The 13,528-nt window shown below is 47.8% G+C and overlaps 2 protein-coding genes across 2 annotated transcripts; one reads left to right on the forward strand and one right to left on the reverse strand.

Annotated features, from left to right (window-relative positions):
- Positions 1-302: 302 nt before the first annotated feature.
- LOC120949103 (ubiquitin conjugation factor E4 A) lies at positions 303-4,250 on the forward strand. Its single transcript, XM_040366117.2, has 3 exons — positions 303-565; positions 654-3,349; positions 3,424-4,250. The coding sequence occupies exons 2-3, from the start codon at positions 682-684 to the stop codon at positions 3,873-3,875; spliced, it is 3,120 nt and encodes a 1,039-aa protein (XP_040222051.2). The 5' UTR covers positions 303-565; positions 654-681; the 3' UTR covers positions 3,876-4,250.
- A 2-nt stretch (positions 4,251-4,252) lies between these two features.
- LOC120949105 (mitochondrial inner membrane protease subunit 1) lies at positions 4,253-5,340 on the reverse strand. The gene is made up of 2 exons (XM_040366118.2): positions 5,119-5,340; positions 4,253-5,038 (listed from the first exon to the last, which is right to left on the reverse strand). The coding sequence occupies exons 1-2, from the start codon at positions 5,218-5,220 to the stop codon at positions 4,397-4,399; spliced, it is 744 nt and encodes a 247-aa protein (XP_040222052.2). The 5' UTR covers positions 5,221-5,340; the 3' UTR covers positions 4,253-4,396.
- Between the last annotated feature and the right edge of the window lie 8,188 nt (positions 5,341-13,528).

Genomic DNA, 13,528 nt, shown 5'->3' on the forward strand with positions numbered 1-13,528 from the left:
CATTTTAATGTTTTTTTCAAAAACCGGCTCTTCATACAAAACGTTTTCTTTTAAGTTGAACTGTCAGCCAACTATTGAGCTTTCAACTAAAAAGCATGGCAACTAAAACACCTTATTTTATTAAACCATTGATTTTTTTTAACTGAATGCATAAATTCATTTGAATTCATTCGCGTGAACTAAACCTCCATCGCAGCACGACCTTTTGTTTCTTTCTCGCACGCAGCTGACAACTGTCAAGCCAATTGTGTCAAATTCGGTCATGAGCCAACCCGACTTCCAACGCATCTCGGTTGATGTTTAGTAATCTGACAGCTGGCACGGGGTGGGAGGAGAAAAATACGAGAAAAATTACAACTCATTCGTCTGCTCGGAGTCGTGAAAGTCATGAATGAAAACAAAACCATCGGACGAAAATGTGCACAGTGCTGTAATATCTAAACCAAATCTCTCTTTCCCGCCGCAACGCATTCCACGTAGAGCAGACGTAGTGCAGTGTCTCATTCTTCCAACCAAATTATTCCAATTACGGTATATCGCTTTGTGTTGTTTCGCTGCAATTAGGGTGAGTTTGCTGTGGAAACGGGAGAGGGGCGGGATTGTTCTATGCGCTCGAATTGATTGTATCGTTTGTTCCCCTCGCTTGCCCTCAGTGAGCTTGAAAAAGAAACTGCACATCGAATGGCGGAAAGCATGGATACATCACACAAACCGAACCCGCTGGAGCAGAAGACCAATGCGCACATCGAGAAAATCTTCCTGATCACGCTGAACAAGAATCCGCAGAAAAACAAACAGTTCGTGTACGTGGAGGACGTGGCGCAAGGTGTCGACAGTGGGCTGCTCGATCTGGACGTGCTGGAGCAGGCCCTGTTCGAGCGGCTGATGCTGCCCAACCCGTCCGAGTATCTGATACCGAACAACATCACCACCTCCGATACGCCCCAGATTGCGGAAACGAAGGCCATCCTCTATCTGTACGGATGTTTCGAGCGCAATGAGAAACCGGTCGAACCGAACGACAGTGTCGCGCTGGACAACCAGCGCAAGATGAAGGCGCTAATACTGCGCAACGTGTGCACCTCGCTGAAGCAGCCGGAGCTGTACGAGGGCCAGAACCTGTCGAACCAGCTGCTGGACATTTTCAAGCAGTGCAGCACGGGCGACTACGCGGTAGCGGGCCGGTTCGTGTCGGAAGCGGTGAACGAAATATTCACCGACACGGAAACAGAATCCGAGGGGTTCGCAATCATTCGCGGCATTTTCGGGCCCATTTTCGTGGTCGTCATGAAGGCGTTGCGGGCGGCCTCGCTAATCACCATCGAGTGCTGGGTGATGCCGTTCCTGCAGGTATTCCCGAGCGACAAAAACAACCCCCGGCTGGCGCTCATCTTTCTCGGCTACACGACCCCGCCGCCCGACTCGGACGGCATCAAATATTCCGACTCCCTGCTCGGTCAGCTGCTGTCGCTCTCGATAATGCCGCGCAACCACAACGGGCCGTACGAGTACTACGAGAATCCGCTCACCACGAACCGGTCGGCGGTGGACAGTCTGTCGTCGAACCTGTGGAACTACACCAAGCGGCATCTGGCGAGAATGCACGCGTTCGTGAAAAGCTTCCTGCTGCTCGGCGGTACCGTGCGCAGCAAGATGCTCGACTGGATCGGCCGGTGCCTGCATGCGAACGTGCCGCGCGGCCAGATCTGGAACACGCACCACGGCATGGGCATGTTCGGCAATCAGACCACTTCGCCCGACGCGTTCAGCATCAATCTGGCCGGGGTGCTGCTGCGCCTGTGTCAGCCGCTGCTGAAACCGCAGCTGAAGGTGCTGATCGTGGACCCGACGTACTGTGCCGTGAAGGAGGCGGACAAGGAAACCAAAGCCGTACACATGCTCGACGCGGAGAAGGAAACGTGTCTGTTGCCGCTGGAGGACGACAAGGAGCAGCGGCTCGAGGCGGACCGGTACAACTTCGTCACGGAGTGCTTCTTCATGACGCACAAAGCGATCGATCTCGGGTACCGCGTGTGCATCGAGAAGTTTTTCCGCATGAACCGCGAGCTGCACCGGCTGCAGACGATGTACTACGAGATGATGTCACAGAACGGTGCGGACGTGCCGAGCGATCTGATGCAGATGGTGTCCTCGCAGATGCAGCAGTTCCTCTGCCTGCAGAACGTGCTGCTCGAGCCGGAAACGGACGAACTGCTGCTGCAGTTCTACGAAGCATCCGCCATCTGGCTGACGCAGCTGAGCGCACGCGAAGCGTCCCAGATCGACACGCTCGAGCCGGCGAAAGGGTTCTCGCCCCAGACGCAGCAGCCCGTCAATCTGCCCCTGGTCGGGGTGGCCGTGTCGCGCGTGCTGAAGTGCATTCCCGAGTACATCATCGAGAACATCGTGGGGTACTTGCAGTTTTCGCGCCACTTCGACAGCCGCTCGCTGCGCGTCGACGTGGACGCGCAGCGATCGATCTTCACGATGATACTGATCTTCATGGGCAGCTCGGAGCGCATCCGCAATCCGCATCTGCGCGCCCGGCTGGCCGAGGGGCTGGAGAGCCTGCTGCCGAAGGAGTCCGAGCCGGCCGGGTTCAGCCTGAGCGCCACGCTGTTCACCAACCATCCGCACCGGCTGGAAATCATTCCGAACCTGTTGCGCGTGTTCGTCAGCATCGAGATGACGGGCCAGAGCGTACAGTTCGAGCAGAAGTTTAACTACCGCCGGCCGATGTACGCCATCATGGACTACCTGTGGAAGATCGACGAGCAGAAGGAGTGCTTCCGGGCGCTGGAGCGGCAAGCGATCGAAAACATCGAGGCGGAAGATCCGCCCATCTTTCTGCGCTTCATCAACCTGCTCATCAACGATGCGATCTTTCTGCTGGACGAGTCGCTGAGCAATCTGCAGCAGATCCGCCAGATGCAGGGCGCCCAGGACGCGGGGGAATGGGAATCGCTGGCCCAGACCGAGCGGCAGCAGAACGTGGCCAACCTGCGCAATCTGGGCATGCTGGCCCGGTTCGACAACATTCTCGGCCGCGACACGATCAACATACTGCAGCTGCTCACGTCCGAGACGAAGTCGATCTTTTGCCATTCGTCGATGGTCGATCGGGTGGCGGCCATGCTGAACTATTTCCTCCTAAACTTGACCGGCCCGAAGAAGGGCAACTTCAAGGTGAAGGATAAGCGCGAGTTCGAGTTCGATCCGGCCCGCACAGTGCTGGAAATCTGTCGCATCTACGTGAATCTGTGCGAGTGCGATGCGTTCTGTTTGGCCGTGTCGCAGGACGGTCGCAGCTACAGCCCGCAGCTGTTCGAGTACGCGGAGCAGGTGCTGAGTAAGTGGAAACCAATTGTCTGGACGTCTTTTTTTTGTTTTGCAAAGTATAGCCTTTGTTTTTTACCATTCTAGCCCGCATCGGTGGCGGCCAGCTGATTGGGGAGATGCAAGAGTTCGCCCAGAAGGTGCAGCGCATCGAGAAGCAGCAAAAGATTGACGAGGAAGCGCTGATCGATCCGCCGGACGAGTTCCTCGATCCGATCATGTCCTCGCTCATGGCCGACCCGGTCATACTGCCCAGCTCGCGCATCACCGTCGACCGGTCGACGATTGCGCGCCATCTCCTGTCCGACCAGTCGGATCCGTTCAACCGGTCGCCCCTGACGATGGAGCAGGTGAAGCGAAACGATGAGCTGAAGGCCAAAATAGACGCTTGGATGCGGGAGAAGCGTGCCAGTCATGCCGCCACGTTAGCTGCCGCAGCTGCTGCGACAAAGGGCGGTGAGAGCAGCGAACAGCCCACTACGCCCGTAACACCGACGGCCGTCGCAATGGACGCAGACGAAACGGTCGAGAACCAGTAGTAATAGACGCACGAGAAGTAGCGCAATGTTCTTTCCCTCCTCACTACTAGCCAATTTGCTGTTCCCGGTCGTCCCCCTTTCCCCCCATGTACTCCCCATTCCACACTCCAGTGTCCCGGCCCGATTGGAAGCGTGAACGTGTGCTGCGTTTTGGTTTTATATTCAAATTTAAGGTAGAGTTTATACACATGCTTTTGTGTTTGTTTTAGTTTTTATGAACTCTAAACACTATAGATTACTCTGTGTGCGTGTTCGAGGGTCGGGGAATCTTTATCGTATAATTCAATGGCACATCATCCTCCACAGGAACCCCTCCCCCTCCCACTTTTTAGCCTCTTAGTATGGAATACAATAAAGAAAAAAATGCGAAACGGATGTAAATGGGTTTCTTTTTTCTCTCTCTCGATATTTTACTAACTTAACATTTAATCTAATATCTCATAGCAGAACAACACGGGCGTCACGGGCAATCACTGGGTTAGCTTTGTCGCTCTCTCCCTCTCTCTCTCTCTCTCTCTCCCTCAAATAAACAGCTTAAACTCGCTCAAAGGCCACAGACGGCAAACGGCTCGGCTCTTTACCAGCCCAATCGGCACTGGGCCGTAGTTGCGCGAGTCGGAACTATTCTGCACATTGTCGCCCTCGATCCACAAGTGTCCTCGCGGCACAATAACAATGCTCGTTCTCGGTTCCGGATGGCTGTCCTCCTCCGGCAGTACATCCACCCTCCGTCCCTCACCGCTCATCGCCACGCGTCCCGTACCGTCCTGCTGCTGTTGCTTCGCTTGCGCTTCCTCCACCGAGTGGCTAACGTAGTCAACCTTTTCCCGCAGCTTGACCATCGCCTCGTAGTGCTGTTGCGCTTTCGCCCTCGGCAGGTGTCCATCTGCGTCCAGCTCCAGCTCGCTGCCACTGTCGTTCGCAAGCACCGAGGTGTAGATGGTGTACGTGTTCGAGAGTGGGTTCTGGTTGAACGATGCCCGTGTCATGATCCGATCGCCCGGCATGCCGATGATGCGCTTGCACACGTGCTGCACCGGTTTGGTGGGGCTTTTGGTGATGATAATATCGCCTCGCTGCAGTTTGGCGAGGCGTGGGGTAATGCGGTCAGTTATCAGCACGTTGTTCGTCATCAGGGTTGGTTCCATCGAGGGGCCAACGCACTGCGGAGCGGGAGATAGGTTGTGCAGGATTGTTGGACGATTATGTAAAGGAGACGGCGGCAGTGGAACAGATTACTTACCACAACGAAATCGCCAAGGTACTCGAAGGTGCAGTGGGTAATGCAGCCATACTGCACGATGTATCCACAGATGCCGAGTGCTTTCGAAAGAAATTTATACATTTAAACGGGTAGCGTGTGTGTATGGTTTATGCTGCAAGCGTAAAATTAGTTTCGTGGACTATTTTCTGTTCGTTCGCGGGGGCGATTTGTTTACAAAATCGAACAATAACAAAGACAGCTGAGAAATTGTCATCGAGCCCGTACAACATGGCGAGGGTTTTTGACGTTTGAGTATCGCTGAATCTCGCTCATTTTCTCTATCCTTCTTTATCGTCTCCATATTTTTTAGCTGTCTTATTTTTGTTGGCCTTGTTGAATTCTCCAAAATATTCGTTCGAAACGTCAAAAACCGTCAAAACTACTTACAAAAAGCACCACCAACGAGGGAAAATCGCACCGATTTGGAGTGTTAGCGAGCTTTGCCCTGCGGGTGGTAACGCTGGTGTTCGCAGCCCACTGCATTACGTTGGCGTTACGCGTAACGCCTGTACCGCCGACCCAAGCAGCACTTTTGGTATGAGCTTGTTTTAGTAACCCTTCAGGTCTGGGTACATGGAGCGGAATCGTTAGAGTAATTTCGATTGTTTCCAACGCATTTGGTGGTGGTTTGCCGAAGCATGTTGCATTAACATTCTGGACTGTTTTGAAAATAAAGGTTGTTAGGTTTTTCACAATTTTTACTCAAACCCAACGGAAATAGTAATTTTATGGATAGATACAAAATTATTGAATAATATTGAATCTTATTGAATAGAAGCTTAGCTCCATAGCTTCACTGGTTTGCTCAATAGAAGGCGACTTTATAACTCATCATTATATTGCTGTGGTCAGATCTGTGGGTGTCATCACCAATGACCATTATTGAAATCTTAATTGCTTCAGTTCTGAAGGTTCACATTGAAATTTAGTATTTAAACTATCGTATCGCCGTTCTAGTTCTAGCGATGCATACCTTCAATGGGCAACCATACAACAGTACAGAGGGAAGGAGAAAACTCTCAAAGCGAGGAAAGCTCAACAGTGTAGCTATTCCACCAACATATGGCGCTTTTTTGCTAGTTTTGCCGTCTGCTAAACGATTTATTTTTAGATTCCTTATAGTTTGATAGCCCGAGCCATTTAGAGCCCGTTTTGTGGTCGTTTTGTGGATTTGTGGCACTTGGGGTGTCGAAACCCACGCGACCATATAAGGTTATTTGAATTAGAATGTTACAATTCACATTACAATTTGAACAATTTTGACTAAACACAATTAAAAGTATACCACTAAAACAGTGTGCAATATAGTGACAACAGTAAAGTGATCCACTGAAGAATAGAACCGTTCACCAATTTGTACGGACAATTGTTTTTTCTTACCGTTAGCTTGCAATATAACATAATGCAACACGCAGCCTCCAATCCTAACATTCCTCTTCAACACACTGCAAACACATATTTCCCGCCAATGCTTCAATCCCAGCATAAACCAATATCCTGGCTTCATTAAGAAACGCGCCGAGCGCCATTTAATGCGCCATATGGCACCGTTCAAAATTCGCATCGTAACAATATCACCAGGTTCTTCAACGCCCCAAATCCAATTTGTACGCGCGTTCGGTGTGGGCTGGAATTTCCTTTTATTCTTCCTTTAGTGAGCTGCTAGAGTCTTGAAACAAATTTAGGCTCAAACACGTACACGCGTAACGCAACCGACACATGGAAGGTGTGTAAATCAATCACTTCTCGTGCGACGTTTTCCGGGTAGCGGCCAATGGCACCGTTTACAATACCCACGAGGGGGTAGCGTCCATAATCAGCTCTCACACGCCGACCACATTGCTAGCGGCAAGTATGCAGTGTGTCAGGAATGTGAAACTAACATACTCTGAGCGGCCGCAACCGTTCCAAGTTGTGATGAAAAGCTGTGGTCTGTTAAAGTTTCACCGACACTTTTTGAAGCAAGGAATTTAAGGGGAGTTTAACAGTTGCTACGTCCAGCTTGAATTGAGCCGAGGGGAAATCGTTTTATCAATCGAGATCAGCAAATAAAATAGGTCAAAAACGACCGGAAGAGAATTATCCCGCTGGTCTGGAGGGGGAGGAAAAAGCGCCGGCAGGAGTCACTTGATGAACAACTTCATTAACTCCAGCGTTCAAACGTTGACATGACATTTCATCATATGGATATGGATCAACAGTAACCGGCACCACACACCGCACGCATGATTTCTTTTGAAGTGCCAAAGAAAAAGGGTAAACTTTTGTGAAGAGGGTAAGTGCTATCGTTTGTCACAACACATTAAAAGAAAGCTTTTTTTAGTATCCTATATGCCATTCATATTAGTGACCGTTTCCTCCCTATTCGTACGAACTGAAGTTTCCGTTCGGTTGTCAATCATACGTGTCCGCCTACGGATCCGCTTACAATCCGTGGACGCATCCATCCGTCAGCCTGTCAAGGGAGTGGGGGAGGGGGACCTTCCATTCCCTCGGTTCCATTTAAGCTGAATTCCATTACTGCCCATTTGCGGCAAATTCGTTCGTTCAAGCTAACCATGCTTAATAATAAATAAACCTAAACTATCGCTTTCACTCATCCTCTTTTCACTCACTCACTCACGGTCAATTAAATCGCTGTAAAAAGTTTGGCATCAGTTAATCCACCTCGCATACCAGCGCTGCATCGTGTAATGGACACATCCCCGAGACCGCCAGTATCGCTGATCGTTACACATTCCAGCTTCCAGCACATCCGGTCGAGCGTGCACTGCTACCACACGGCTTATCTATGTCCTGGTCCCGGTTTGGTCTGGTCTGGTCCGGTCTGGAGTCTCTGGTCTGGTTTTGGGGGAAACATTAGAAAGAAATGCATTGTCCCCGTTTCCTGGCCGAGGAGGTCAAACCGCTTATCGGCGCTGGTCACAACTGCAGCGCATGCCGGGTTTTGGCACTGTTACAAAAGTTCGCTTCGACAGTGAGGAAGAAATCAATTAAAGCTCCCCTTTTTTGGGGTTCCGTCTGTTCGGGAAATTGGGAAAGCGTTGCAGCAATGCGACAGCAATGGTGTTTACGCCATACACAGTAACACTGGAAAGCATCACGATATTAAAAACCTTGCTTTAACACGTGTACTTCAATAACATCGCAGATTTACACGAAGCTATGGACATGGATTTGGCTTCCCTGTGCCAATGCAATATAAAAGCGCGAAAAGATCGCTTTGAAAATCGGTTAAAAGATATGTTGCTAATAATGCGTATACCACTCCGGGGCAGCTGGCGGCAAATAAAATCCAATGCCTCGCCGTCTATACCCATCGGAGAAAGGTAATTATTTATTGATGTCAGTCCGTTAAGCTTAAAAGCTTCTCCTAACACTGCTGCTGCTGCCCTGTCTTGTAGCCGGTGAAGCGACTGGCGGACATTATCGGGATTCCATTTTGCCGTTCAATCCCTGCCACATTGCAAAATGCGACCCACGGACCGGGTTCTTTCACGATGGAGAGGATGTGTTTCTGTGGCTGTGTGTGTGTGAGTGCATCTTCTTTGCGAGTGAGTGCGAGTCTTGATGTTAAGGTGCTGCTGGGTGATGGAAACCGGTCGCTGTCTGTCCGGACGTGCTCTACCCCTCCCCAGAAAACCGTGGCAAAAGTTTGCAGGGATTAAAACCACCGCCGATAGCGCCTCCAGGTGAAGCTGGCACTGGTCACTATTCAACTGCAGCAATTGCACTCAGTGGCGAGCGGGCAGGATGGGGAGTGAGAGGAGGACTGACACTAAAAAAGGGTAAAAGGTAAAGCTTCTTAGAACTTCACACGAGAGAAGGATTTTGCCAGCGAGAGTTAAAACTAACAAATCAACACCTCAAACCCATGGTTCCTGTACCAGTGTTGGCAGCGGGTAATGAAGTTTCGTGGGAACACAGTAACAAGACTCGAGTGACGGTTTCGTTCGTCTGTTGATATAAACAAAATAGTTAACTTTTGTGCTTTTGAGCAGGATTCTTACACGTACGATACCGACAATGGGAAGCGGAAGGGAAGGGGAGAGCCGGCGTTGATGATGATTAATTTATGGTCGATGGTGGAGGGCTACCCCAAACGTTTAATTCCATTCCTTCGCGTCTACGGTATGGCGCCTTAAGACTGGGCGGAATGCCGAATCGATTTGGATGGATGATTTTCCACACCTCCTCTCAGCGTTGCCAGCCGGTGCTGCCACTTTTGAAATGTCTTGAGTAAGGTTGGCAAACTCCTTTCTTTACATTATGCATTAACAATCAACCATCCGTTCCTTTTGCAGTGGTTTTCATTTAAGAGCAAGACGATATCGGGAATCGATGGCAAACAAATATCCCAATAACGGGCCGAAAACCCTCCGACCATGAGGATGCGAAAGGAGTTGGTAGAACAATGAGCTGTGCAGGAAGGTGGTTGAATTCTTCGCTCAATGGTCGGAAGATTACGTACTCCTATCATAGACCGCATTGAATGGGAACGGAATGAGCGAGAACGGATAAGAAGGATACGGGTTATAGCGCTTCTAGCAGTTGGAACTAGTACACCTTTTTATGTGTTTGTTCCCGTGCTTAATCAACCGTACAAGCACACTCACTCTTTCTTACTCTTTCTCTCGCTTTTATTTCACTCCTTGTTCTTTTTATTTTGAGGGATTTTGTTTGGCATCCACGGAATGAAGTGGATTTACGGGCAAATGGTCTACAGTGGGATTGCAGGAACACAAACAGGGCGCAAACAAACAAAAAAATGGCCCAACAACGTCAAGCTGTTTGGTCGTCCAGAATGGAATTAAATATTTACCGGGGTGCACTATTCGCAAACAGCTAGAGGCGAGGGAAAGGGAGCGAGGACAGCAGTGAGGCGGTATTAAACGATATTTGATGATGGACGTGTAATCTTGGTTGCTTCATCGGGTTGGTTTTTGCTACCGAGCTTTACATACTGCTCAGTGATGCTAACGAGGAAAAACAATGGATTTGCTGTAAACGTATGATTATTATTCGCTTTTGAATAAGGAGCGGCTGGTGCGGAAGCGTATCCAGAAGGTGTACTTTATAATTAACTTTTGGCAATGTTTAAGCTTCAGACAGTTGGTTGGCTGGAAGCAAGGAACAAAAATGAGCAATACTTAACAACCAGTTGTGTTACTTATTGCATACTTTGAGGCGTAATCATCTGCGCCCGTCCAAAGCGCCTGTGATTATGCAATCTACCTAGCAGCATTATTTCTAATTTGAAAGGATGTTCATTTTTCAAACCTATCTGAAATGGAAATGGTGGAAAATGTTGTACCAGCTCACTGATCCGGCAGCAGAAAAATTATACCACCGTCTAACAGTGAGGTAGTAAAGGTGGAAGTACAATGTAGCAATGTTTTTACGCTGCAGACAATAATTAGCTTTGTTCATCTATTTCTACATAAATATTGGCGCTGTGTCTGCTGTGATTAATTAATTAAAATTCTGTGTTACGCACGATTTTAATTGTAAACAGAACGAAAAGCCTATGCTTCATGTGGCAAGAGAGAATTTAAATAGTGGCTGGTTGATGCAGCGAGGTAAATATTGTTGCAGATTACAGAACGAAAAAGGGCAGCAAACCGCTCCCGTGCGTGATTTCAAATTCGTTTTGCACACTTTGCTGTTCCAAAATGTTGTGTTTATTTTACAGGGTCATTTTGGGCAGCACTGATCGCAAACAATTTTTCCTGCCATTCTAGTTTTTTTAGCTGTCCAAATGGCAAGCGATGGTAATAAACGTTGGCAAACAAATGCACCGCAATTAATGAGCTAATGAAATCAATTAAAATTGTTAGAGTTCTTTTTTCCACCGGTTTGCGTAAAAAGCCAGCGGCAGTTTTGGCAGCAGTACGATCGTTAACCACATGGGGCAGTTCTGCGAAGGATAGCAATTATGTTCTGTTTTATTTTCTTTTCTGTTAAAAATCATTTCCCTCAAGAAAAAAGGGATTTTTATAACGGCGGACTGAATTGTTCCAAGTATTTTTAACATACTTTGAAACTGAAACACTTTTTTCGTGTAGTTATTTTGCAGCTGGTTTTTCACCTTTTACGCTCTCATACAACATCAAGATCGATTTAAAGCAGTTTAAAGGTTCACATACTCTGCGGGCAAATGTAATAACAGGCCCTGCATGTTCGATGTGTTTAGAGACTGTGAATGGTGGTAATCTTTTCCCATTAGCATACAAAATAGGCTTGGTGAAGCAACAATTTCGTTCATTTCCGCTTACCACGCTTTGGTGATGGTGTTTATGATTTGCCCTTCGGTTTCGAATAACACCTTAATGGAACGACGAGCAAAAAGTGCCAAAAGAGGAAGAAAAAAGTACACCCAGTTTGATGCGAAACCGTACAAAACTGTGCAATTAATGGAGCAGACAGGAATCAGCTTAAAAATGACACATCGGTTGATTGAAATTGATTGTGCTTTTTGGTGGAAAGAATTCCCGGAACTAGGTCGGTAGCTGCTGTCTGATTTGTCTTGGGTGGCTGGTTGCCATTTTATTACGCGATTTTTGGCTCCATTGCACCGTTATGGAGGTAATGTAAAATTTATGCCGTGATCAATTTTCCTTCAATTTATAGGACTTTTATACAGTCAATCGGGAGCACCAGAAATTTAATGAGAACACCCCAAAGATGAGCTTATTTTACACGCACAATTTATCTACGCTGTGATATGTTAATCGCCGCACCAAACCGTACCTCGCTGTAAGCTTTTGGGCCATCCTGCTGGGCTTGAATATTTATAGCATTATGAAAAGATAAACCAATGATAACGGGCCAGCCGAGCACGGGCACGGACGGGAAGGAGCAGGCCGGATGGAAGATGGTCGATTTTCGTCGTGCGCGTTTAAACGAATTTCCTTATCTGCTTCCCCGCATCGACGAGCTCGGGGAGGGAGTTTTTAATTAGACGACACTCGCAACACGCTCACGCTGCGTATGATATGCGGCGGCTGATGTTGGCGCGACTGTTACACGGTTATCAGGAGGCTGCACGGTATGTTTTTGCCGCTGTTTCGCAAGAAAGCCCACGGGCATAGCAGCAGAAGTAGTAGCAGCTTTTGACAGACAGGATAAGCTTTAAGAAGTGCATAAGACGGTGGTGGTTGCGTGGGGAGGAAGCGGTGCACAGAGGGCAAATGGAATCGAAAGTTAAAGCTCAAACCATAACATTTGGACTGTAGTTGATAAGGACGGGAATGTAAGTCGTTTGCAGCATTTTTTTTTATTTTTTGGAGGTATTCGATTTATATTCTGATTTTGAAAATTCGTACAAACTTTAGACATTTCACGTGACACAGTTAAAGCAAGGAATTCAATTATCACTTACCTTTTTTGCATATTTGATACACTCGTTTTTTATGCGCCTAAATGTATGCAAAGTGTATATTCAGTTATATTCCTGGTTACTGTATAGCTTCTAAATTTCATAATGAAACAATTCACAATTTTATTGCATAGCTTCAGGCGTTTACCAAGGCCGCTGAAGGATCTTTACCTTTTGCCTTAAAAATTCTACAATGATCTACCGTGTTCGTATCGTGTGTTATATAAAAATCATCAGCTGGTTTATTCCAAAAGTGTCCTCTCACAGGATTTGTAAAAATGTCTAGAGTGGCTTATTTTAGACTCGAACCATACGCGACAATCCTTATCTATTTTCAAACAGTGTTTATGTTATATCATGCATCGTACAAAGAATCTGTTATGACGAGAAATAAAAAAAAAACCATCATCTCAACCACATCATCTACAAAGTATCAGCTTCATTACTTCATGAAGCTGGCGAACACTGGCGTTCGTCGAAATGCTAAGCCATGATTGGATGGGACACTCACGTGCATTGTGGAAAGTAGCCGTGTTATCTGTGTGCAATTCATTCCAGCCCTCTCTCCTGGCTCAATTCGCAACCGCTCGCTTGGTTACGGTGACGCGCCATTGGGCTGTGGGTGTTTGTGCTGACTAATAGAATTACCTTCCCATTAAAACTCTTACTGTACGACCAGTAACATACAAAGGATGGGAGAAAGCATCCGTGTAATTCGGAGGAAGCTTTTTATGCTTTGTTCTGTGGCTGTGTGGGCTTCGTCCATTTGCAATATGTTTAGGATAATCACTTCGTATGCACTGGTGGTAGGGTGGGTTTATTTACGATAAGCTTTCCTACTTTCGCCTGTTGCAAGGCGCTATAAAAACAATTCCCATTGCTGTGAGGTGTGCCCGTGCGCGGCGATGGTAGTTTGATGGTAGCTCGAGTGTGGAATGAGAAAACAACGTTACTAGTTTGAGATGAGGAAAATCGATTAGTAACAAGGGAGAGAGCATTTTTTGTCGTGTA

Source organism: Anopheles coluzzii, chromosome 2 (genome assembly GCF_943734685.1).
Source record: "Anopheles coluzzii chromosome 2, AcolN3, whole genome shotgun sequence".
NCBI lineage: Eukaryota > Metazoa > Arthropoda > Insecta > Diptera > Culicidae > Anopheles > Anopheles coluzzii.